Source organism: Panicum virgatum, chromosome 2K (assembly GCF_016808335.1).
Source record: "Panicum virgatum strain AP13 chromosome 2K, P.virgatum_v5, whole genome shotgun sequence".
Taxonomy (NCBI): Eukaryota; Viridiplantae; Streptophyta; class Magnoliopsida; order Poales; family Poaceae; genus Panicum; species Panicum virgatum.
The window spans coordinates 19,843,395-19,869,697 of NC_053137.1; the positions used below are offsets into that span (position 1 = coordinate 19,843,395).

Below are 26,303 nucleotides of genomic sequence, written 5' to 3' on the forward strand. Positions count from 1 at the left end.
ACCAAAAAAATGAAAGTTGTGGGACTATATTGATCTATTTGAAAGTTGAAGGATGAACTTGACCCTCGAATCAAAGTCAAGGGGAAAACGCCTATTTTGCCAATTTACATCGGAACACTACAGACATTGCTAAACAGTTTAAGCTTCTGATTGTGAAAGTGTTCCATTTTAGGAGTTGAGAGGGAAGAGGAAGAAAGAGAGTTGCTAAGAGCAGTGGGAATAGGAACATAGAGGAAAGCCTTTGGCTCATTTTCTCCTCTAGCATCAGAGGTGGAAATTTTCTTTCTGTTTTCCCGATGCCTCTATTCCTATTGATCTTAGGTACCCATTCCTCTTCCTTTCGGCTCACACACACATACAAATAAGTCAATATAGTTAGATGATGAGGAACTAAGAGTGAGTTGGATAGAGGAATACTAGAGTGCCTGAGAGTGATAGGCATGACAATATGAAGGGGAAAAAACTAAACTATTTATGGAGGCTCATAGACTTGAACTTAGTACCCATTTTCCTATTTGAGATTACTCAAATTCATCAAAACCCAACCTAATAAAAATAAGAGAGACAGAGAACACAAAAAAAATGGAGGCTAGAATAAACACGATTGGCGCATCAAACATGTTAAATGAACACTGGAGATGGCCTACAGGAGTACTAAGCATGTAAAATAATTTAGCTCATCAAAGTTGTCCCTATCCTGAATGACTCAAAGAGATGGCACAAGGTTCGTAGCAACAAAATAGGGAAAATGTAGATTATAGCAAGGAAATGCAAACAGGTATAATACAAAGGGCCAAAATCTACCCCAAGATTTCCAACATACATAATGTCCATTGCACCGGTTGCTAATTTCTCCCATTTCTCTATCCTTAAATGCAGAATATATACATAACTTCCAATGTATAGTGGTGCAAAGGCCGAATCCCTGCCCCACCCTTACACATGGGCGCCGTAACCCATACCGTAACCCGTGTGAGAGCGGGCCGGGGTGAGCTAGGACCTATTTCCATGTGCTTTGGCATGTAGTCATGCGAGGAGATTTTTTTAACCTCATCTTGAAATTCGCCTCCACCGGGAGTCGAACCCAGGACCTGAAGAGTGCTACTGAGACCACCTAACCAATCAGGCTAGGCACCCTTTCGCATGTTTCATTAGATAAACATAGCTTAAAGCAATACTTATGTGCTGAAACAGTGTGCCCATTGAGACTTTCACGCTTGATGTGTGACCAGAACCTAGTTGATGTGTTGTGGTCTTTTATAGATTCATGATTAATTAATAGTTGGTGGGAGATCTCCGTTTGTAAAACCAACTAGAAGTACTTTTCTTAGTTTCGTTTCCTCTTATTATTGTGGGCAGACTTCAAATCCATCCTCCCTCAGAGTTAACACTTAGGTAGGAAACGTGTTTTATATGTGGGGCCTATGAGAATATGGTAAGTGTTTTATATGTGCGATCCGTTCTTCCTTTCCCCAAAAGCATGACTTCGAATCAGGGACTAATCTTGCATTGATTAAGTCAAGGATTAATCTGTCAGGCTGTCACCTGATCTCTTTTATTGATAGGCAGAAGATTTCCAGATATCCTCACCACAATTAATCATATTATCAGAAGATGTACATACCCTATTGTCATCAAGTGATTTGTATTATTGTGCACCAGGCAGATGATGCAGTAGGTGAAGGTATTCACCAGATAAAACTAGAAGATACAAACATAGAGGTTTAACAGTTAGTTGCGAAGAGTGGGTTCAGATCATGTGGTCTTCAGGGTGATTTAGGAAGGTGAAGAAAAAGACCATCTAAGAGCATTGGGCATGAGAACATAGAGGACAGGATGAACTATGATTTCCCTCTAGAATAGGGAATAAAATACATTTTTCCCAATGCTTGCAATAAAGGACATAAATGAACAGTTCATGGTTTGGTATATATTACAGGCAGAACAAGGATGTTGCACAAGTTTGGGAACATATATTACAAATAACACCCAATACTAAACTTCACGCACATGCTAAATTGCTAAAAAATTGGATCCTGGGATGGTTTCGTGTTCAATAGCCTAATATAAAACAATTTCAGAGAACTGATACAAGGTTAATCAAGTGATAATAGCACAAAAATTATGTCCCAAATCCAGAAACTACCACACAAATGACTATATCATATTTCACAATTGAAGATGTTCTTTCAAAATTAAAGAAGAGGATGTCCAGATCGAATTGCAAAAAAAGCGAATAGTAAGGGTTAAACAGGTCACTTACAGATGCAGACTGGCACTATATGTGGTTATGAAACTCCTTTTGGAGAATTATTGGGTCAATTCTCTTTTGTATCATCAGGATCACATGATATGGGTCAAGTTGGCAATGGGTACCCACTACCCTTACCCAAATCCATACCCATTGTATTTGGGTAGAGTATGGATTACCCATCTCAATTTGGATATGGATAGGGTATATATGAATAATACCCGTTTTACCCACGTACCCATTAGTTAGTTCTTTTCTATTCTCTTATGTTCCGTAGCTCCACTCTAGACGTGGGGCTCACGTGTAGGTCTAGCCACACTGCTCTGCACAAAGTAGCTGCCGGTCATACTGAGTCATCTCCAATAAATTTCAGTCAATTTCGATAAAATTTTATAGTGTGAATGCGATGTTTTATTTTTAGGGTCCGACTCTTAACGTGGGGCCCACGTGTAGGTCTAGCCACACTGCTTTGCACAGAGTAGCTGCCGGTCATACTGAGTCATCTTCAACAAATTTCAGTCAATTTCGATAAAATTTTATAGTGTGAACGCGAGGTTTTATTTTCAGGGTCCGGCTCTTGACGTGGGGCCCACGTGTAGGTCTAGTCACACTACTTTGCACAGAGTAGCTGCCGGTCATACGGAGTCATCTCCAACAAATTTCAGTCAATTTCGATAAAATTTTATAGTGTGAACGCGAGGTTTTATTTTCAGAGTCCGGCTCTTGTTGTGGGATCCATTTCAACCCACTCCACTTGGAGGCATATTGCCTACCCATTGAATTATCTATAACCGTTGAGCAATTATCCACTCATTTGAGTATGGATTAATTGGGGATGGATAGTTTACGGGTATGGGCGTGGATAACCCATTGCTCCCCCAATGGCAACATGAGCCTGAATGTTACATGTAAATTATTGTAAATTCTAGGAACCATCATGAGCAGATCATCCCAATTTGAAGATTTAAACCCCTATTTTGATATCTTTAAACTTCAACCACTCAATTATTTTAGCTCCGTTTCTATTGCAATAGATTCGTATAGAGAGAGATAGTAGTGATATGTTTTTGGATTTAATTTAAATATTAATCTAATTAATATATAATTTAATACATTTTCGAATAAAAAACTTATAAGGTTTTTAAAATTACGTGCTTGTCGCCCGTGCGTCTATACTAGTAGTGATAAATAATAATTAGCTTTTCTGTTAAGGTACCTACTCTGCTATATGTCAGTTCCCCCATGCTATAGCATGCATTCTTAGGGTCAAGGACTTCTAGATGTGCATAGGAAAAGGTATCATGAAAATCACATCTACAAATGTGCAGCATTATCAACAGATATTTCGTGGCCCACTTTCATTGAATGGGACGCACGACAGTGTACCATGAAGTAGCAGGTAAGTACATACACTGCTTTCCCTTAAAAAGATTTTGCGGGGTCTAAGTACCATGAAGTAGCAGGTAGGTACATACACTGCTTTCCCCCTTAAAAAGATTTTGCGGGGTCTAAAGCACTGCAGTACTGCATTACAACCCTATATATACCAAAGAATACCATAGGCATTGTTGAACAGTTCAAACTTCTTGTTTTTGTTGTTTTAGGCCTGTGTAAGCCAGGAAGAGGAAGAAAGAGAATTTCTAAGGGCAGTGGGAATAGGAACATGGAGGAAAGCATAATAAACTGTCAGTTCTTACCTCTAGAATTGGATACAGACATTTGTCTCAATGTTTTCCTCATGCCTCCCATTCCTACAGTTCTTAGGTGCTCCTTCCTCTTCCTCCGACCAGCGAAATTGGTCTAGTGAACAAAATAAAATGCACTCGTGTAGGCTTAGATGATGAGGTATTGAGCATGTAGGCCAGGAAGAGGAAGAAAGAGAATCTCTAAGAGCAGTTGGAACGGGAACATGGAGGAAAGCATGATAATTGTTTGTTTTTATCTCAATATTTTCCTGATGCCTCCCATTCCTACAGTTCTTAGGTGCTCCTTCCTCGACCTTAGGCCTGCGAAATTCCAGTGAAGAAAACAGTATATACTCATGTGTGGGCTTAGAAATGATGTTGAGAGTGAGTCAGGAAGAGGAAGAAACGAGTATCTAAGAGCAGTGGGCATGGGGACATGGAGAAAAGCTTAAATTTGTCTTCCCCGACTAGGGTGGAGATACTTTAGTGTTTTCCCAATGCCTCTCATGCCTATTGTTCTTGGTTACTCCTTCCCCTTCCTTTTGGCTCACACACCTGTTTTGGAAGATAAAAACAGAAGATATGCACAAATAGCTTTAGAATGGGGTCATGAAGTCAAGAAGAGGAAGAAACAGGGAACATAAGAGCATATTGGTCATAAGAGCATGGACGAACGAGAATGAGAAGTGAGATTATTCCTCTGTAAAATTAAGGGCCAAGATTGTTTTGGTGGTAAACCTCATCTGCAGCTCTGCTCAACCATAGCGGCATAAACAAGCAATTATTACAAAATGGAGCATTAGCCACAAGTCACGGATCAGATGTGCATGCCGTCAAACTTTAAGTGGTGGATTAGACAACTGTAGGTTTTGTCTTCCTGGATAACTACAGACTTTAATGGGCAGAAATTCTAGCAGGAATGGATGAAGTGAAATACCATACTGCTACACTGAACAACCATAACAGGTTCTTTTTCAGCTACAATGTGTCCTAAGCAAGTGACAGTACCATACTAAGCTAAACTATTACAGAGTAGGTTCTTTTACCACCATAAAAGCCATAAGCAGCATCTGAGGAACACCTCGCGTCTCGAGATGACAATAACTAAACAGATAATTGTCGAATTTTCTGTAGCAAACATAGCATCTAATTCTCCCATAGGGCCCTTAATCCAACTTCCTTGGCTGGCTCGATGGCTCTTACATCCACCTGACCTAACCCAAAGCTTCTATTAAGACTGTCATTCCTAGTAGCGACCCAATATTCCACAATTCCATCCATGTACTTGTTCAGCTAATGATCCTCTCCCATATCCAAGTATAATGCATCTGGAACGGCCGAACAGGCAATTTATGAAGGAATAAGTTCAATTTACTCCCCTAAACTTGTCAAGGAGTCTGGAATACACCCTCGAACTACAAAACCAGACATCGGACTCCCCTCAACTCTTAAAACCGGGCAAATTACCCCTTAAAAACAGGCTGTACTGTACCCGGCATGGGCTGACATGCGGGGCCCGCCACAGCCAGATCAGCGAAAACCACCTTAAAAACCAGTCAAGGGGGTAATTTGCCCGGTTTTAAGAGTTGAGGGGGTCCAATGTCTGGTTTTGTAGTTCGAGGGTGTATTCCAGACTCCTTGACAAGTTTAGAGGGGTAAACTGGACTTATTCCATTTATGAAACAGCAAGCAACTGAAAATCACGTGAACAAAATCAATGTAATGTCTAGAGTAAGAGGACAACTCAATATGGAAGACTCATACAGGATGGCAGGCTTTGAATAAGGGACAATCAGGATTACTGTCGACACGAGCAGTTTTCGACTCTGCTGGCCTTCCACAAGCGCATAACAGCTCGGGCTCTTCAATATGAATTGACATCCAAGACTATGCCCGAGATCTCCCTGTAGAAAATGTTGGATAATGTCTCTGATATGCTGGTTTTGATTGTCAATCCTCATAATGCAACTTTGCACAAGAAAATTGTATCAACATTCCAAAACGAACATGGAACCACCAAGCATGGTTCAGTTCATTTTTGCATGTAAAAGATAGCTAAGAAAATGCTAAGATCCTTGTGTTGTGCATGATTCTAATGTTTTCTATTGATTTTCATTTTTCCATAACATGCACCGACCTTCTCTTTCATTCAAAATTATAAATGAACGTGTAGCTTCTTTTTTTATTTCCCTTGCTGTAAATGCATTTTGTACAACCCATAACTTCCTAGTCTCCTTTCTGCAAATGGGCCACACTATCAACAGGTGCTTTTCGTCCAGTTTCCATTCAATGCTCTGCATAAGCATAATGTGTGCCATGGAGTAGGTGTATGTGTATCCACTGCTTTCACTCACAAGGATTGCACATTCTAATTTCTAAAGCACTGCATCTACCATATGCTTATATATACCACGCAGAATGTAGTAGGCATTGTTGAGTGGTTCAACTTCTTATCTTATTAGCCAAGTTGTCTTATGCATAAGCAAGCCGGGAAGAGGAAGAAAGAGACTGTCTAAGAGCCGTGAGAATGGGAACATGGAGGAAAGCATGACTGTTTCTATGTTTTCCCGGTGCCTCCCATTCCTATCGTTCTTAGGTGCTCCTTCCTCTTTCTTTGGCTTGTAACATTGTTCCAGTGAAGAAAACAAAGTATACTCATGTGTCGCCTTAGGTGATTGGGTCTTGAGAGTGAGTCAGGAAGAGGAAGAATTGAGTGTCTAAGAGCAGTGGGCATCGGAACATGGAGGAAAGCATTTATTTGGTGTTTTCCTGATGCCTCCCATGCCTATTGTTCTTAGTTGCTCCTTCCCTTTCCTTTTGGCTTACATGACTGTTTCAGTAGGGGGAAAAAACACAAAACATATGCATACATGAGCTCATGTCCAAAAGAAGAAGGATCGGAGAACATAGGAGCATTGGGCACGGGAACGTGGTGGAAAGCCTATGAAAACTATTTTTCTCCATAATTAGCCCCAAACTTCGTTTCAGTATTTCCAATGCTCCTGATGCCTATTGCTCTTAGGTGATCCTACATTTTTCCCTTCGGAACTGCATGATTGTTATTATTGACAAAGAAAACACAAAATACAAGTCCACAGCTCTGTATCAGGTGGCAGATGCATGATTTCATATATTTCACACCAAGTTAAAGACTTTACAGCCACAGTAAAGCCATGGCCGATGCGCAAAAGCTAACTCAATGAAGCACCAAATTTCCAAAAAGAAAAATCGGCTCCTAAAAATTTAGAGTACTTATTAACAGTAGGTGTACAACAACTATTGTTCAAGAATCTAATCAGAAGTACAGGACATCACGAACATGTCCAGTAACTAGCAGTGAAATTGAACCTGAACATCAGACGTACAACAAGCCCCTAAAAAAATCACATCAGTCACTGCATCACGTATTTTTAATTGAAAGGATACTCACGCAGCTAGCACGGCGCCTCCTAGAATCCACCGGACAGCCGAAGACGCGGCAGCGCCGTCCAAGGCCCCGTCCTCCACCTCCACCCGCACGAGCTGGACCGGAGCCAGCCCCCGCCCCGGTCGCGTCCTGCCCCCTCGCGCTCAGAGCGCGCGGATGGAGGAGTCAGAAGAGGCAGAGCTCGAGGTCTCCTGTCGCCGCCTGGTCCTCCGGCTTGACGGCAGGTCCATTTCGAGCTGGAGCTGGCGGTAGGCGGAAGACGGCCGCCGGCAACCGCGCGGATCAGGGAGGAGGAGCAGTAATGTGCGCTGACATGGACAGCCTTTCAACATACATGGGCCTTGCCTTGCTTTCTTTTGTTTCGGATCATTGGGCTTGGTTGGGCTAGCCAACTAGGAATCAAATGGCCCATGTTGAAATTTGCAAGATTGCCGTTGTGCTGTACCTAAACTTTGGAGAAGTAGAAATCAGATGCAATAAAAAAAACATTCTAGTTTAATTAAGAAACTTAATTAAGTTCATATGAACTACTTTGGTTACTACGGTTTGGTGAGATGGGTCCAACTGAAGAGGTGGTAGCTTTTATTTAAAGAAAAAAAATGAAAGGGTGGTCATACAAACGTTATGTTACGAGGAATAGGCACTTTGGTCTGCATTATTCAGATGTTGTATAGCAGAGCGCCTGCCAAAGAATTACTCCCTTTATTTGAAACAGGCATGGAATTGTGAAGGCATGCATCACAAGTCAAGGGCAAACCACATCCAAAACCACAAGTAGTTAAAAAGATGGCATAGCTAGTATATAGTCTTTTTTTTTTTTGAAAGAGAGAAGCTAGTATGCAATGTTGACCACCTCTTGAGTGAGCGCTGTACTAGGACTTTGTACATCTATCTCGCCGATTGCAGAAATGACTACACAATTCTAGCTTCAGATACTCGCCGAGAGCGGCCTACGGAATCCCCCCCCCCCCGGGTTTTTTTTAGAATTTTTTATGATTCTGCTGAGGTCATGCAACATATATGATTCTTACCCCCCCCCCCCCCCCTTTAGATTTTTTTAATTTTTCCCTAGTAAATGATTAGGTTGCAAGGACAACTACTCACAGTTCTCATCAAAAGCTTGCACCTCATGAACATGTCATACCAGGATTGCTAACTGCGGTTCAGCTACCTTTCTTGGATTTGGAGTATATGTGATGGGTTAAAAGAAAAAAGAGAGGGAGGTTTTATATAGGATGGTCCCTAATACTTACTACCTAACTAGGGTCATTTGCTATCCCTAGAAAGGAGATGCAAACAATTCGAGTCGTCACCAGGGTGTGGTACATGGCAGCAATGAAGAGTTTACAATAGCTTTCCATCGTAGGCTGCGTATGGTTTGGACCTTTGGGGATTATCTATATTACATGGATATATAATTAATGTACTTCTAAGGCCAGTCTCAATGCATAGATTCATCACACGATTACTAAGACTGCCACACCAGCTTGACACTAGAATGATCAGGACGCTTCATTTTGATCCTGGATCTGGATGATCGTCGCAGCAGACATCGCAATCATTTAGCATCCGGATGCTTCAGATTGAACCAGGGACTCGTTTGGGGCCGAGACCCCCTAATTCCGGCATCAGTATGTCCCAACACTTGACTTCAAATGAGGTTGTCCACGGCGCCCACGTACCCTGAAAGAAGGCATGAACTGAACTAACATGGCACGAGCAAACTGTCGGCTGCTCAATTCAGTCAGCACCTACCCCTCCTCAATTATTATCAGCATAGTACATGGAAATCACCTGACACCTGGCCACATGTTTGGGAGATCAATCTAATTTTTTGAATAATTAGACACCTTCAGTTCAGATACAATTCATTGTGCCAGAGAACCTGGCCTAGCATTCTCTCTCATTTGCACAGGCCAGCCAACAGGGAAGTCCCCCGCACAACTGAACCATGGCCAAGGATAGTGAACGTGGCCGTTTAGGAATGACTCACGAACATCATGACATCAGTAAGACATTGGTCCAGGAAATCATAACGCCAATTGATCCAAATTATAACTTGTGTGCGACGCCCAAGCAGATGTAGTATTGCATATTGACAATACACTGACTGTACCTCTACAATAATAGCATACCAATTACAGGCCCTTACAACTGTCAGGTATATGTGGAAACAGAACCTTCTTGGAGCCTATAACCAGACAGTCAAGAACCCTCCAATCCTGGTGGTTCTTAGCAGGGGTTATTTACAAGCCAAACCTGATCTCTTGTAGAGCTACTACAAGGTTTGAAAAAGAATGTGTCGGTGATTAGAATTGATCCTTGGTCATTTCGTCGGACTGTTGTTCCTCAAGACAACACTACTTCATAACAATTATAGCTACAAAAATCACAATCACACATAATCTTTGGCAGAAACAGGTACCTGGCCTGAGTGGTGTAAAAAATCTAAGGCAACGAGTGAAATCACAACTGAGCAAAATTAAAAATGTTTCTAGCAAAGTTATGGGGGGAATAAAAAGTTGTAATATGAAAACATTAATGTTCAAGGTTACCTGCCATAGGCTGTAAACATCAGCATCCAAAATGAAGTCCAGTACTTGTCTCATTGCACTAATTTTCAGCTTTTAGACAATAACTTTTGATTCCAAATATCGAAACAAAGCTTCAGCATACATATAGAATATCAGAGACAAAAATTGCGGGAAGGACAATCGATACCTACCTGAGATTTTTTTTTCCCATGTAAAAAGGAAGACTGTAGGGTTCCAACAAAGCTGTTACAGCAGAGCAGAGACTTAAACAAGTGCTACACTTCAATAAAACCCATTGTACAGTAATAAACAGCAAAAAGGAACGGTCTACCTCATGTGTCCCAACTGTGAATAAAACTATCTAAATGTTCAGCTAATGATCTGGACTTCTAGACCTTCCATAGCCATGCCTGCTTGGAGAACGTGACCTGCTCCGCATTCTCCCTCGATCGTTTGTCATATCACCACTCCTGTATCTATGCCCACCTCTTTCAGAATCCCTCTCATTTCTGTAGGAATTGCTTCGGTATTCAGATCCTCTATCTCTGTGATCATAGGGCCTATCTCTTCCACGGATTCGCTCATACTGACGATCACGGTCATAGTCACGATCCCCAGACCTCTCCCTTCGGGTACCACTGTCCCTGCCCCCACTATCATACTCTTTGCTCCTCTGTTTCCAATGTTCCTCTGCTTTCTGCTCCCTTGCAAGCCTTTCTTCCTCTTTTGCCTTCTCTTTTGCAGCCTGGACAGTAAGAGACAACCATAAGTACTTGATAAATTAAATCCGTATTTACACTTCTAATGTAGTGACACTTCACCTTGTATTCTGCCAGGAAATCTCTAACCATGCCATAACCTATGTGCTGTTTCCCAGTCACATGGGACTGCGTCCTCTCAAGAGCATCATCAGCAACTAAGAATGATCCACATGTTTCGCAAAGTTCCATCTTCTTCTCAAGCATGGCCACTTTGTTGTCAGCTTGGTTAGCTAAAGCTGTCTTCTCAGCGTTTAGAATGTCAACCTGCAAACCAGAAATTAAATGACAATTACACAAATTGATGAAGTATTGTTCAAACATAATAAAGAAACGATATGGATCTTGCATGTTAGTACCCTCCTCATGAGTGCCTCTGCTTCATCCACTTTACCAGCCTCACCAAGCTCCTCGATTTGCTCCAGCAGCTTCTTCACCTGTTCTTCTCGCGCTGAGAGTTGCTCAGCTATTTTTCCAGGTATTGGCATTGGCACAGCAGAATCTTGAGCCAACCTTTCTCGACCTCGCCTTATTTTTCTATCCAAATCCATTACCTGCAACAAAATAAACAAAGGTAAATATATTACTGGTCAAAACGTTACGGGAAAGCAAGAGGTAACTCACCAATTTCTCACATTGTTGTGCAAGCTCTGCCTCAAACTTTCGCATATAACTATCATGCCTGGGAGACTTCTCAAAGCTGCACTTACCCAAAAACACATGTGAGATATACATATAATACCCAATATTATATGTTAGTAGCTTGGTTCGCTTGTTTATACAGCATATAATGATACTGTAAAAAGTAAAAACACAAATTTCTTGTCCCAGGATTATTCATGAACCAATAACTATTACATTAATGTCTTTGTTGTGAGCTATCATTGATTCAAATTATTCAATGTCAGTAGCTTGGTTGACTTGTTTTTACAGCAAATTGCTCCATGTTGGTAACTTGGCAACTTGTTTTAGAAGTATTTGCTAGACAGAACTGCTAAAAGCTGTATGAACACATCAATGTCTTTGTTGCGTGAGCTACCGTTGATTCAAAGCATTAAATGTTAGTAACTTGGTTTACTTGTTTTATGGCAGAATTGCTTGATGTTAGTAACTGGTCAACTTGTTTTAGAAATGTTTGCTACATAGAACTGTTAAAAGTTGTATGAGCACATACCCATATAACTTGTAGGAAAATCTACATTCTACAAACTTGTAAGTACTATGAGCATTTAACCATGTAATGTAACCTGCAGATCTCTTATAAGCATCCCAAACTGTCAAACAATAGCATGAAATTCTGAAGGGCATACACCCATTTATATTCATCTGGAATCTGGATGGTAGAGAAAACCTACTCCCTCAAGCCAAAGTTACTAGTGTTTTGCAAGATGGGCTAGGCGTCAACTAGGAATGAGGGTGCCAATGAGATCCTATTTCCCCCTATGAAGGCTAGGCAGCCACTTCTTAAATACTGACCTGATGCAATTCTCACTTATTTCACCCACAATTTTATTTTACATACAATATAAATCTTCAGAATATGCATTCAATCTTGGTTCGTTTTACCAGATATGATCAAATTTCACACATGATTACGGTGAGCAATTTTTCAATGTCGATATAAAAATCTATCATTTAGGGAGAGTTTGTTGCTTTAGCATGTTTAATTCATCCTAAGGCAGCTATTTCTTTATGAGACTGGGTAGAGTGTCATGGCATAATCATTTCATAGGATGGTTCTGATGTGCTGTATAATTTTGTACAAAACATGCACCAATCAAACCGAAATTTGTAACCTGATAGGAATGCAAGACAGCTTAATCCCCACGGCTAAAAACTAGCTCAACTCTACAAATCCAGCGATTCATATGAAACAATCATCTATAACATTTCGGTATCATGTCCTGTGATTCCCAATAACAAATTCTCTATTTTCCCACCTGCAACCAACCCAATTACCCTACTTTGCTCCCTAAACATAACACATTGCTAAGAGATTACCTCACCATAAATCCTTTGATCTTTTCTTACAAGAAGAATTGCTAACTAAATTTCAATAAAATAAGCATCACAATCTTTCTTACCTCTCCTTGAGCTTCGGATCATGGATCCTCAAGCACGGCCCTGCAAAGTGCAAACACACCATCCGCACCTATCATCAGCAAAACTCACCGCAGAACGCAAAAAAAAAAGGGAGCGGCCTTACCGAGGTTGCTCTTGGTGTTGACGAAGAGGTCGTGGGGGCAGAACCGGGCCATGTAGGGGGCGCACACGTCGGGATCGTCCCACTTCAGCTCCTTGTGCCCCTTCTTCTCCTCCTCCGTCAAGTTGCGGGCTGCAAACGATAGCACCCACGGCGAGGTTAGGGGTAGGGTTACGGCCTGGGGCGGCGGCGTTCGGGAGATGGGGAATCTGGCGGTACTCACCTGTGCCCATGAGCTCGTCGAGGAGAGCTCGCTGCGCGTCCATGGCGGAGAGGGCGGTGGAGCCGTCGAGAAACCCTAGCCTCCCGGGTCCAGGCACCTTCCTTCCTTTCCCCTTTCTTCTTGGGTGGGTTTGGGATTTGGGGTTGTCGTCCAAATACAGGGAAACAGGGAGAACCCTAGCGGCTAGCGCTTACTATTTTTCGAATCCGGCAAATACAAATATGAGACTGGAATCTAATTACCGGATGGGGATTTACGAGGTGCTCCCTTTATAAATAAAAAAACTAAATGAATGAGAAAATCGCATTATGTTGCTAGATGTTCAACAGAACACTGCTCCCTCTGTTCCTTCGTCTTATTTAAATTTTTTATAAAATATCACTTTTTTATTGTAGCTTGCTTTATTAATATAAATTTTTTTAAAATAATTTAAGTTTAATTATTATTGCACAAATTTAGAGCTGAGCTAGTAATTTCTAGGCAACCATAAAAATAATATGTTTTTGAGTATCTATCCCTTTTTCATGGTTAACTTTATGGCATCAATAGAGTCTACCACTTAGGATATGTTCTTTCTTCTCCTTGTAATTTCACAGTCTAGTTTCTTATTTTTGCAATGTTGTAGCCTGAATTTCACGATCAAACTCATTACCGTTCGAATATGTTCCTGAATGAAAAGGATTTTTCTTGCAAAAAAAGAATGAAAAGGATTTGTAGCTAGTGAAAAATATAGATGGACATAAGTGATGTCTTTTACGCGAGTTAGACGTCACGATGCGAATAAGGGCTTTTCGATTAATCCTCTCCACAAGGGGATTGTGTGGGATTTTAACTTATTTGAAATTTAATCTCTTCCAACCCCTTCCAATCCTCTTCAATTCCCTCCAAAACGAACAAGCTCTAAAGAATATAGGTTTAGTAATAGATTTGTTTGAACCGTCGTCCGTCGTCCGCTTATCTTTTAATATTAGAAATACGGTCAACTGTGCTATTGACACCTACCAATTTTTCACTAAGCAATAAACAAATTGAAGCTTCTTAGTTAATGATGAGATCAACAGAAGGCGAGACTGACAAGATCGCTTCCAGGCGGCTAGGGAGTAGGGAGGGAGAGGATGGAAAAACGAAAAAGAGACTATTGACATCATCTATGAAGTCACTATACTTGTAATGATATAATTAATAATTATGCATTTTAAATCAATAGAACAGGTCTGTTGTTTTAAAATGTAGATTATGATGGTTTAATTTTGAATCATATAATGTGGTCTGATTGTAGAATTGAACCCTTAGGAGCAAGAATTTAGAAGGGAAATTTTAAAAACAGACAACACGATGGTATATTTTTCAAACATAATGTCGTAGTATATTAATGAAGTGGGTGTATAACTGTCTACAAAAGATGTAAGATTATTGTGCCAATAAATCTATTATTATGCTTTCAAAAGTTTATTTACAATGTGAGTGGAGTTCGGTTGTGGTGTATTTTTAAACATGTCTACCGTCTACGCCATCTTTTCGATATGAAAAATAGTAGTCAATTGTGCGTAGCTCAGCTGGTGTAACACCTAGTGTTTCGAAAAAACATTAGGCGCAAATCATTCGCAAAGCATGTCATTAACATGTTGCATGTGTATTGTTGCATTTAATTATTTACAAAAGGCACAAAAGTAGTAAATATGAATTTTACTCTCAAATAATGTTTACTATACAAATTCATCAAGTGTGATCGGTAAACATGTTTGATTAATGGAACAAATTCAAGTCTTTAGTGTATACATCACTCGCCTGAAAACTAGAAGTGTGGGAATTTCCAAAAGTACCTACTTTGATGAGAAAATTAAATTGTTAGACATTTGAAATTTGGTCAACAGCAAATTGATAGTCCAATGTATATACTTTTCTATGAATATGATCTTGTCATGTGAAAACTTGATTTAATGGTTCAAAATCTTAGTCAAATATTGGTCAGACCTCTATTTTCAGCCAGCACTGAAATTTTTCCAAGTCTTCAGTCTGAACCCTCAACTTGAGGACCTTATTTCTCACAACTTTATATGTAGACTTTTGAAAATATCTTCGAAAACCTGTAGCCCTAGGAGTGCAGTAAACATGCATGGCAGGTTTGAATTTATTTTTTGTATGATTTGGTACTTCAAATCAATTTCAAAGTTCGCTACAATATGTAAACTGCACATTGCTGAAAAATCCAGAGTTGGTTATATTTTTTTCTGAATTCGGGGCTTTATAACTTCTAAACCGTGAACAATCGGAACTTGCTTACTTAATAAAAGTTTTAGAGCTATGTGAGGGCTACAACTTTGGTATCAACCATTTAGACTAGTTATATACAAAAATCTGGAGTTTTTTATGGTAAAACATTGCTGTTTTGATGTTGATAAAACTTGACTGGATCAGCTTCCATGGCTGTTCCCGTGCGGCTCGTCAGGCCGTCGCCGACACGCGGCGATGTGATCCTGCCGCGGCACCAGAGCCTCTCGCCAGGAGTCTCCCCACGTGCCCAAACTCCGCTCGGCTTCTTCCAAGATCTAAGAGTATCTCCACGAATATCTATTTCCTTTTCTCATCTTTATTTTTTTTGGAAAAAAACAAAAAACCACTCTCCAATAATTTTTTATCTTATTTTTTCATCTTCTAACAATTAACAAATTGGATTCTCTTGTGCGTAAAAATACGCACGCCTCCGTCGCTCCCATCGCCCCTCCCCGCGACTTTTTTTCGTCGCGCCATCTTCTTCCCCGCGCCATCCCTCCTTCGCGCCATGAATCCAATTCATTCTTTTAGTTTTTCCCACGTTCTAGAATTTATGGTTTAGTTTCCATGGCTGCCGCCACCATGGCCTATCCGCCACGGACCGCGCCCGCCACACGCACTGATCCAGCCGCCACGGCCGGCGCAAGAGGTAAAACAGAACCCTCTCGTCGTTCTCTTTGTTTTCTCTTAAATTCTAAGCCCTCTCGTGCTCTAAATCACCGGCAATCTGATTTGCAAGAAGCTTCTATCCGCCAGCCATAAAAATTTCTCGTGATATTATCTTCATGGGACCACAACTTCTAATTTTTGAAAGTAAAATGGAAAACTCTTTTTTAGCTTCCCGTACCTATGCTATAAGACGGGGCAGGCGGGGCACACTTTGTGCTGCAATTAAGGATGCAAAACAGAGGGGGCGATGCATGCAATATCATCCGTGCAAATTCCCAAATCTTTCACCCTTTTAATTTCACAGATTCTTCTGTTGCGACCAGATCGAGGTATTATTAGGGTTTTTTTATTCCAATCTGATCCATTTGCAGTCTTGTGCCAGCGCCAGACGTTCATGTAGTGCAAAGGGAAGAGTACTTGCCTCTTCTTCGCTCTGTAATAAGATGGGATGATGATTGAATATGGTTTCTTATCCAATTTCTGTTCCCCTTTGGCAGAGGTACGGTGTATGGGATCTAGAATACTATATATAGACTGAAAGCAAGCCAGTAAGAGCAAAGCTAAATATTTATTATAATAAGCCGAAACGAGCAACAGTGCAACAATGTTTAAGGTCATGTGACCCCCTGCACGGTGGCATTCGTCGGCCGATCTCTGATCTCCAGCCGCGGGCACTTAGGGTTGCACGCAGGGCACATCGCCCTGCAATCATCCCACGTGTTGTAAGCCCGGTTGACTTGTCAGCTGGCAGCAATAGCATGTTTTTACCTTACAAAAATCCTTGGTGCAAAATTTCAGGTAGATCTTACTGTCATCGCCCCTTGATGTGGAGCTTGATGTGTAGTTGACGGCAGAAGCATCTGAAATTGTGTCGTTTGAGTAGTAGCTCCCTTGTATCGCCTCATGTGGAAGAACTAAGAAGACGACCTGATTCAACAGTTTTTGTTTTTTGTTTTTTTTTTTGCATCAGAAGGTATGTAATACGCGCGCGTACATAATGACAAGCAAGGTTATAGGCCGTACACTGCATAGGCATTGCTCCGCACCAAATAAGGACCATGGACAGGATGAGAATAAGGTAAGCCAGGCCCCAACGCCGCCGCCGCTCCTCCTGTTGACTATGGATCGTAGGAGAGAGGAGAGATAGGTTGGTTGGGCGTCAGCAGTTGCTGCTGGGCCTTGATACGGGTAAAAGAAAATATGTTGCCATTGTTTTGAAAATATATTTCCATACTGAACAGAGAGACTATATCGATCAGAGCGATTCGATATGCATGGACAGCAGCACAGCTGCGCGATTCGCCGGATCCTGCGTGATTCGCGGGATCGAGATCGATACGACGCCGTCTGACGAAATCATTAGTATTCAAAATTTGTCTAAAAAACAAGTTACTTTATTCTATTTGAAAAGTGCTTGCGCATGTAAAAATAAATTACTGTCAAATATAGATAATAAATAGGGACAAACATAGTCATTTTACTGACCTCTGTTCCAAGTTATAAATATAGATAATAAATAGGGACAAACATAGTCATTTTACTGACCTCTGTTCCAAGTTATAATTCGTTTGATTTTTTGACTCTAAGTTTGACCACTCGTCTTATTCAAAAAATTTGTGCAAATATTGTGAAATTTAAATCATTCTTAAAGATTTTGTATTAATAAAGCAACCACAATAAAAAATGATATTTTGTACAAATTTTGGAATAAGACGAGTGGTCAAATTTGGAGTAAAAAAAATCAAATAACCTATAATTTGAAACGGATGGGGTACCTTGTGATAAATTCATGAAAGTAAGGATCCACACATTTAGTAGCTTTTTGGCAAAATGAGCCCACCAGCCAAAAGCCTTGCATATTAGGAGTCGGCTCTGTTCGGCTCAGGGGCAGATGCAGGCCCGTGCTGGCCGTGCTGCAGCACTGGTCCAACAAAGTTTACTTTGAGTAATATACATGTTCAAATCATAAACAACTAAGATTATTTACTAGTAACTCAAATTCAGGTAATTCAGCCCATGCTCACATGTGCAGCCCGGGGTGAAAACCATTTCTGGCTCCGCCCCTGGTTCGGCTGGTTGTGGCCGGTGGCTGATGCTGATTTGCTGTGAGATAATGTACTACTGGCTAGCTGGTGGCTAGTGCTGATTTGGTGTGAGAAAAAAACACTATTGATGGTTGCCGGCAGAACAGAGTGCTTCGTTGATAAATTATTTTTAGGTCCAGATGATATAGATTTTTGTCCCTGCTATTCTAAATTTGTTCGTCGTGAGGAGGAAGATTGGGTTGTGGTTGATCACATCTCTCAGTGATACATTGGTCCTTGGTTGTGGATTGCACACTTGTGTGTTCGGTGCGTGATTTCCAGTTTCGTCTGTTAAAAATTTAGGCAATTTCGGGCACAATTTAATTCCAAAATTAAATGTATAAACTAGCAATATTTCTATGACTTTAAGGAGTAAAATAAAACATGTGAACATGTTTATACTTATCACACAGATAAGCATAAACAATATAAATAACCAAAGTTTCAGGGAGTACCCTGAAGCGGGGCCGTTGCCGGAGGCATTGGCTGCGCTGTTACCAACTGGAGTAGACATCTACTCGGTTGGTGTCGACGTAGTCGTTCGGCTCGTCCACCAGGAAGTAGTCGTTCAATCAGGCAAAGCCTTTGTATTTTTGAGCAGTCACGCTTAAAAACCTGATTGCCCGCCTATCCCGTGCAGGATCTCAAGGCGAGCAAGGTTTCGGAGGCCTGCTCACGCTAATTCTGTGCGCGCAGAAATTAGCGTTGGGGAACTCAGTTGTTGCAACTGGAGAGGGAGAAGAGAGGAGCCGAGTTGCCTCAGTGCTCTGGATGAGGGGAATGGCACTTCTTATATAGTGACTCAGGTGCTCAGGATCGTTGAACCTGGACACCATCAGAGTCATTTAGGTGATGCGGTTATGGCCATTAATTACAGATTTAATTGCACGCCATCAGAGTCATTTAGGTGATGCGGTTATGGCCATTAATTACAGATTTAATTGCACGTTTAATCGCATGATTAATTGCTGTCAACGGCAAAATAGCCATCACGGCTATCGCACCGGCACGCGCACCGCACCGCCCGGCTCGGCCGGGCGAGCGAGCGCGCGCGTGTGGTTTACCGTCCTCCTCTTACCGGCTTCACAAGTGGTGTACAAGAAGTCCACCTTTTAAGTCGGTTGAGATCCTCCTTAATTCCCGGTACGGAATTAAGCATTGATTCCCTAGCATTAATAGTGGGCTTTAAATTCTTTTAATGCTTTAGAAGTAATGGGCCCGTAGTGTCGTTCGGCTATGGTTTATATTTGAAAACTCTGCTTCCGCTGTCTTTCACTCACTCTTTATGGATTTATGTATAATTAGTATTTGAACTCTGGTTTGTAATGTGTCTTGCACTCTGAGCTACACCTTTAATTTATGCAGAACGCTATTGTGTTTGTACCACCTGCGTCCATCTTCGTGTGAGATTACTGATGTTGTTTCAATCAGATGTTGGTTCGAAGCGGGCTGTCAAGTTGTGTTCAAATGATGACCAATATACTTAATTTGAGTTTTAATTTGACGGTTCTGCCACAGCTGGTAAGATTTCTTATGGTGAAATATGTCCACCCGGATCTGAGTCCTCAACTCGGCACGGGGTGATCACATTTTTCTGGATTTATTCCTTATTTTTTTAAAAAAAAATCAGAGTCTTCCAGCACAAAGAGCTTTCAGTTCTATATTTACTCACAAAAATCAAGGATAAAACCAGAACCGGTTCGTTAAAAAAGAGAAAGAATTGAGTCTTGGTAGGGAACAGTTTTACTCATCAAATTTGGATCACGGAAGATTACATGGGTACCATTGAACATGGCAGCATTTCTGAGTGGATGATATACCACCTTAGTACATAGCATTGCCAAGATCATCGTGGTGTACTATATGGCATTCGCAATTTAGGGGTTGTAAATCCTCATTGAAAAATATCTAAGGTACCTATTTCTTCTCTATAATGATACAACGATTACTTCTTTTCTTGCCATTCTTCGGTTTTTCCAGCTTTGGAAAACGCAATTAGTTTTACTTTGAGTTTTGTTCATCGGTTTTCTTATCTGCACTTGTGCCATCCCTGTATAGAAAAAAAAATCGAAAAATCAGACATATTATCTTCAGTTTAATCGGATGCAGATTCCAACTAAAGGAACGAAGTAACTAGGTGGGATGCCATTCTCACCGAAGGATTCTCCTCAGCTGTTCGATGTGGCTCGTCAGTTCTTGCTGCTTACATACTAGTGTCTGCAGGGTCTGAACGTACAATGAAATTACCATTAAGTTGCTAGATGCCTTAGGCTGCATTTCTTGAATTGGGGTTGATTCCTTTGCTCACCTCCTTAGTCTGAGCAGCACAGTCTTCAAGTTGTCGGATCTTCTCTGATATCTGTTCATCGACCTGTTTCCGTAGAATATTTCCGCTTGTATCAGTGCCATCCTGTCCCATAGAGAATTTAATATTGATATGATTTTTTGTGCATAGCAGAAATGATCTATCTGGTTGAACCAACATAGACATATTTTTCATGGTGCCTTAAAACTTAAACTTATCTAATGATATATGTTTTTTCTTCTTTTTATGAAGTGAAAGACCATGGGTATAGAAACAAAATTCAGAAAAAAGAATTGACACAAACAAAGACCTGGCCATCCTTTAACAACATGCCAAGAGTTCTTTTCCTACGAGAAGTGGAATCTACTTGTTTCGCAGAAGGCTCCTGCAAATAAAAATACGAAGAATGAAGAGTCCATGATGATTCTTTAGCAAGGGATGAGGGAGAACAAGGTAGAATACAGGAGAACCCATTTCATTTTGGCATGGCACTAAGTAATGGAAAGGAATATCATGGACAAAAGAAGATGCAACATTTATTTTCTCTAAGATTATACTGTTCTGGTGGGGCAAGGCGTGCATGCACATGAGCTGCATGATGATTATCACGCTCCAGAAAAAGAAAAAGAACTGGCGGAGAGGATAAATTGGGGGGGTGGGGGGGGGGGCAGTAGGAAACTGGGATCAATTCTCTCAAACATAGATTGAAGATCTTCAGTTCATCGGTCTGGCAGATGCAGAGCAACCTGCAGGCTGTCCCATACTACTTTTCCTTTCACTGCTCATTCTGGAATTGAATGTCACAAACAAGAGTCATACTTCAGACTTTGTCAGTCACAGCATTGGCAGGAATGAGCAGAGGCCAAGAAGGAGCAGTAAGAGCAGATAGAGAGCAAGCAACAGCTCATCAAATCTTTTTTGTTTCTCTTACAGCTCAAGTGGTTTGTTTCAACTTTCAAGTAAGGTACTCAGGCAAGCATTTTTCTCCAGGTTTTGGGTGAGCTAGCAAAGGTCAGCAGTTAACTGGAAATTAGAGGATATGAAGCTCATAGATCTGACAATGAAGCCTTGAAGGCCCAACTATCTAGGTCAATGGATGCTCAATCGCGATTATATAAACTGAACAATCATGGTTGACAAGGTACTGAGTCTGTAAGACTTCAGAAACCTTAATACTGTCATATCAATGGCTGATGACCAAACAACATTACTACATCCATTCTGCAGGTCGGTGCTGATAAAAAATTAACTGTTGAAGCTAAAGTGCAAGGAAGGTTGTCTTACCTGACAACCTGCGAAGCTTTCACAGGCAATTGTAGCAGTCAGTTCATTGAAAGACTTCTGACCTTTACCAAATGCTGCCTAAAAAACACAAATAGACTCCATCACTCCAACAACTATTATTTTTTTCAGCTTCCCAGCAAATTTCCAAATGAATTCTAAAAGAAACGACATACCTTACCTTAGAAGCACGAACCATTTCTGGGTCGGTCCAGGGTCCTTTATCATGGAGCAAGCATCCCCCTGTTGCAGGACAATTGCATGTTCCGCCTAAAAAGTCTGGTAAATTGCTGCAGAAAGGAATCATTCAAGCCGCTAAAGATGCAAAAGTTGCACATGACTAGTTGTACTTTTACCTTGGGTCAACAGCTTCTAATAATGTGTTGAGGTAATTGGTCCCCAGAACCTTACAAGTACCAAAGACGTAAGAATTCATTCTATTTTGTCAAACAATAATTAGTAGTAAAGAAAAGATGCAGTACCTGAATCTTTGCTAAAGTCCTTGCTTCCATGAATGCTTTCAATACTTTCCACAGTGCTCTAAATCCAGTTCCAGCATTAATTATATAAAGTTGATTTAATGTCTGTAGCAGGAAGCAAGATGTGTATGAGCAGATTGTGGCTAGTATAAGAGCAACATTAGATGTTCAAGGCTTCAGGTATAGACATAACCAAGACAAACCTCTGGATAGTAATTACTATCGATCTTTTGGATCTCTATGAACATCTCTCTTGCAGATTTTGAAAAATTATTCATCCCCTGAACAGCAGCAGCAAGACAAAACGTATGATTGTGTACAGATTGTCAAATAACTTCATTATATGCCAGATAGAGCATTTAAAAACTTGATAGTTCCCTGTAGACATTTTTCTTTTGTCCTCATGTATGTGGAATGTTTGTATAGCCATAAAATGCAATGTAAATACTTCTTAATGTTTTATAGCAAGGCCCTGTCTGACAAACCAAGTTACAAGACAATGATAAGTCAAAGCATCCTAAATACTACATTCTCTTTTTAGCATGAAACTTGGATACAAGTATTAGAGAATGAAGAATGGCTGAACATTAGGTAACTATTTTCTTAGAAACTGGATATGTCAAACATTAAAGGGAAGTACTTCATTAGTTCATTTAGACATCACGCACCAATCCTTTCACATCCAATATGGCTGTTGTAGAGGCTATGTGCTTTTTAGCCGCAATTGAGCAAGCAGGATATCTCAAAGACATAGTTTTCTCTTGTTCTGATATATGATATTTTACATATCGATCAATACTTGTCACCTGCATGAGCTTGCTGAGATCCACCAAGCCAATCCGTTCGATATATAGAGGCCTGCCAAATTTATCAACTCCATGAAATCCATGAGGATAGCATCTTTTCACAGCATCATACTCCTCAAATTTAAATTCCTGTAGCACATAAACAACCATTTAAGCTTATATTTCAATACAACAATTATTTTGACATTCCATGAGGACTTTTCAAGGCTCAATTAAAGGAAGAGTCAGAAAAATTCCAAGAGAACTGTAAGCATAAATTCTTGTAACAAACCGGAGATAAAAGGCATATAACACAGAATAACCACACCACATACATTTGCAATGGCATCAACAGAACAATCTTCACGCCATTTTAACATATTTAAGAACATTTCTTTTGCCTTTAAGATGTTGAAGCCTCTCATTCTCAGAAAGCTGCATGTTGAAAGAAAGTAATGAGGTCAAGAACATCTTCAGTGCAAAATCAGAAGGAAACAGTGATCCTAAAACCATGGAAGACTAAAACACCTCCTATCCATTACTTGGATGGACCATTCCGGTCCAACAACAATACTATAACATAGTTTTCCAGTAAATAAATAAACCGGGAATACCGTAGAAGAAGATAGTAGTCATCAAACTTCTCTGGTAGCTGGTTGCTTGCGAGAAGTAACTCCCGCAAGGATTGCACACACTGCTCTTCCTTCTGGTCATGGACACCATCAACAATATTACGAGAAATTTTGGTCTTGCTGTTCCTCCTAAGTAGCTGTTCGATAGATCTGAAGCTCATCTTTGATATGGAGAGTTTTTGCTCTGTACTTGAAACAGGTGCCGATACGCTTCAAATAGGAACTCGATAAATTAGTTCTGAAGCTATGATATTAGATACCAAAGCCCTCAATAAAGGAACAAACACATTGCTCGTAGTTCTGGAGTTTACTATGGTCTTTTAGCATTCCAGCTTCTATTATTTGGTTTGGTTTAAGCATGTACAAATTGTTAGGATAGAAATCCCATACAGAATACAGAAATAGGAAAGGAGGCATTATGGGCATATAGTACCCAACTTAAAACAGAAACTTTGAAAGTTTTTTTAATGTTTTTTTCCTATTTCACATTATTTATCTATAAAGCCCAACACTGAGTCACAAAATTCTGGCGGCATTGATAAATATATGTACCAACAAAATAAGTTATTAGACCAGCAAAGACATGTACTCTACTGATAAACAGAAAGTTGGTACCACAACAGTTCACGAAAGCAGAAAAAACAATAGACAAGTACAAATATAATTAACATAGTTAAGTAGAAAAAAAAAAGCATCTCGAAACAACAAAGGCAACAAAAGAAGAAAAAAACTAGCAATTGATGCCCTCATTTTTATTTTCTTATGATGACTCTTCCGATTTGTTAAGGTCTTCACTGGGTCATACACAAAACAAGAAGACCTCATGCGACTTAGTGCACAGTTCCACTTCTTCACTTCGTTGCTGCTACAGCTTAAGGCGACACCGTAATAGAACAAAGGAAGAAAAAAAAGGCTGTAAGTAGCCACCAATCCTAATAAGCATGTGCAATTCCCCCAATGTAAAATTGTATATCCTCTCAACCACACGGCTCATTTACATAATGCGATTTCGAGAACCATCAATGGCGCCTGGGACGCAATGTTGTGCTCCCAGGTCATTTCAGCAGGACGAACAAAGCAAGAACAGAACAAAAGAGGGGCTCAGGGGGCAGGACCTCTACCTCGTTATGGAACTCGGCCAGGATTGGAGTACGGTTCTCCTTTACTATAAACTAACCTCCTCCGTCGCTGGTTAGGAGGATATAAAACTGGACGCCGTGGGGGTGGCGCGGCGGCATTACGTCGAGCACCTGGTGGGCGCTCGAGGTGGGGGGAGGTTCCTTGGGCGGGCGGCGATAAGGTGCGCGAATCTGCCGTCTCCCCCACCGGCACGGCGGCATCCGACGTCGCCCCTCCGCCTCCAGAACGACAGATCATCACGTGCGCCCGGCCCGGCCCGGCCGCCAGCCTCTCTGTACAAGTAGGAGATGGAGGATTTCCAGCTGGAGCTAGGGAAGGGCGCGAGGGACGGTGGAGGACGAGGAGGCGGCCGGGATCGATGCGTTCGCGCCGCCGGGAAGCAAAGCGAAGCTAAAGTCGCGGCTGCGTGGTAAACATGCCCGAAAGTCCAGGGTGTGTTTGGTTTGACATTGGAGAGAATTTCAGAAAACTAAATGTGCTCATGCTCAGCCACTGCAATTCGAGAAAAAAAAACCCACAATTTCGAAATTTTCTTTCACAAAATTACATGCGCTTGGGCATGGCCCATGGAACACGATATCACAGCCTTTTATCCTTTTTCTTCATCTGAATTGAATTAAAAACTTGCTTAATTACTTCCCTTTGTAACCATATATAAAGAGATGATTTGGCACTATGTAGGCATGGGAAAATATCAAATGCACAGCTATACTTGATGTGTTTTTAGATGGAAATAATCAGTATGATTGACTAATACTACCCATACAATTCAGCAAAGCGTGCTATATCAAGCGCCTGAATAAAGTCCTGCTCACTACCTATCCAAACTAGTCGTATCAACTTAAAAACTCATATCATATACAATTCAAACCCTAAGGGCTGCCAATCAACTTGTGTTTGCATATTGAAGATGAAAAGATGTGAAACATGCGGCTTTGACGTTATATACTTATATGGACTAAAGAAACTGTGAAGCGACCTGATTTTATGATACACGCCCACAAATACAAAGTGTTGTAGAACTCAGGTAATTTGTTTGTTCATAATAAAATTCATATGAGTGAACTATATTTTAATGATGAGTACAAATGCTTGACACCTTTCAACTTTTCTTTTGCTATTTTTTATTACAATTTATCCAAACTCATTTATGGTGTTTTTTGATTGGCGAGGTTTTTTTTCCTTTCAATTGTTTTTTATTTTACTAGCTGTGCTATGACATGGTCTAGGCATGACTAGCATCCACCTTTAATAGCCTAGTTTGCCCCCAAAAAAAGGCAACAATCACTGCCTGATCACATGAAAATCACTAAAACATGGCTTCCATAGTCAAAACTAAACAGTGTCCCTAGTTGAGGAGCTAAATTTAGATGGTATCGGAGTTAAGGTCAAAACTAAAGAAACTTAAATAAAAGTGCTAAAACTAGATTTATTTTTAATTTTAAAATAATGCAGTACAATTGAAATTTAGAATCTACACGAACAATTGTTATAAGTATCTAAATCCTTTGATTCTGTTTGGTTGTTGATCAAAGATTTAGTGATGGGTGGGTTTTCTTCTTTCTTAATTCAA

At 40.6% G+C, this 26,303-nt stretch overlaps 2 protein-coding genes and 1 long non-coding RNA gene across 18 annotated transcripts; all 3 read right to left on the reverse strand.

Moving 5' to 3' along the window:
* Window positions 1-5,561: 5,561 nt before the first annotated feature.
* LOC120670466 lies at window positions 5,562-7,721 on the reverse strand. Its single transcript, XR_005673207.1, has 2 exons — window positions 7,367-7,721; window positions 5,562-5,840 (listed from the first exon to the last, which is right to left on the reverse strand). It is a non-coding gene; the product is annotated as an uncharacterized LOC120670466 (long non-coding RNA).
* A 1,667-nt stretch (window positions 7,722-9,388) lies between these two features.
* Window positions 9,389-13,260, reverse strand: LOC120670469 (luc7-like protein 3). 11 transcript variants are annotated; one of them, XR_005673218.1, is made up of 10 exons: window positions 13,082-13,260; window positions 12,862-12,990; window positions 12,740-12,779; window positions 11,280-11,355; window positions 11,015-11,209; window positions 10,719-10,922; window positions 10,229-10,642; window positions 10,089-10,140; window positions 9,919-10,001; window positions 9,389-9,638 (listed from the first exon to the last, which is right to left on the reverse strand). XR_005673218.1 is itself a non-coding variant. In XM_039950578.1 (8 exons), exons 1-7 carry the CDS (start codon window positions 13,122-13,124, stop codon window positions 10,271-10,273), a joined length of 1,059 nt encoding a protein of 352 aa, XP_039806512.1. In that variant the 5' UTR covers window positions 13,125-13,260; the 3' UTR covers window positions 9,389-10,140; window positions 10,229-10,270. The 11 variants fall into 11 exon arrangements, 2 of the variants coding, with proteins under 2 accessions (XP_039806512.1, XP_039806500.1); XR_005673211.1 differs by having other exon boundaries at window positions 9,389-10,001; XR_005673217.1 differs by having other exon boundaries at window positions 10,089-10,642.
* Window positions 13,261-19,828: 6,568 nt separating this feature from the next.
* LOC120670501 (phosphatidylinositol/phosphatidylcholine transfer protein SFH11-like) lies at window positions 19,829-25,187 on the reverse strand. Of its 6 annotated transcripts, none has more exons than XM_039950650.1 (13): window positions 24,712-25,187; window positions 23,573-23,800; window positions 23,294-23,393; window positions 22,980-23,108; window positions 22,377-22,454; window positions 22,177-22,278; window positions 22,051-22,100; window positions 21,876-21,984; window positions 21,698-21,775; window positions 20,724-20,798; window positions 20,417-20,518; window positions 20,264-20,334; window positions 19,829-20,158 (listed from the first exon to the last, which is right to left on the reverse strand). In XM_039950650.1, exons 2-13 carry the CDS (start codon window positions 23,749-23,751, stop codon window positions 20,110-20,112), a joined length of 1,122 nt encoding a protein of 373 aa, XP_039806584.1. In that variant the 5' UTR covers window positions 23,752-23,800; window positions 24,712-25,187; the 3' UTR covers window positions 19,829-20,109. The 6 variants fall into 6 exon arrangements, with proteins under 6 accessions (XP_039806584.1, XP_039806564.1, XP_039806550.1 ...); XM_039950630.1 differs by having other exon boundaries at window positions 20,417-20,479; window positions 22,842-23,108; window positions 24,712-25,186; XM_039950616.1 differs by having other exon boundaries at window positions 22,842-23,108; window positions 24,712-25,185.
* Between the last annotated feature and the right edge of the window lie 1,116 nt (window positions 25,188-26,303).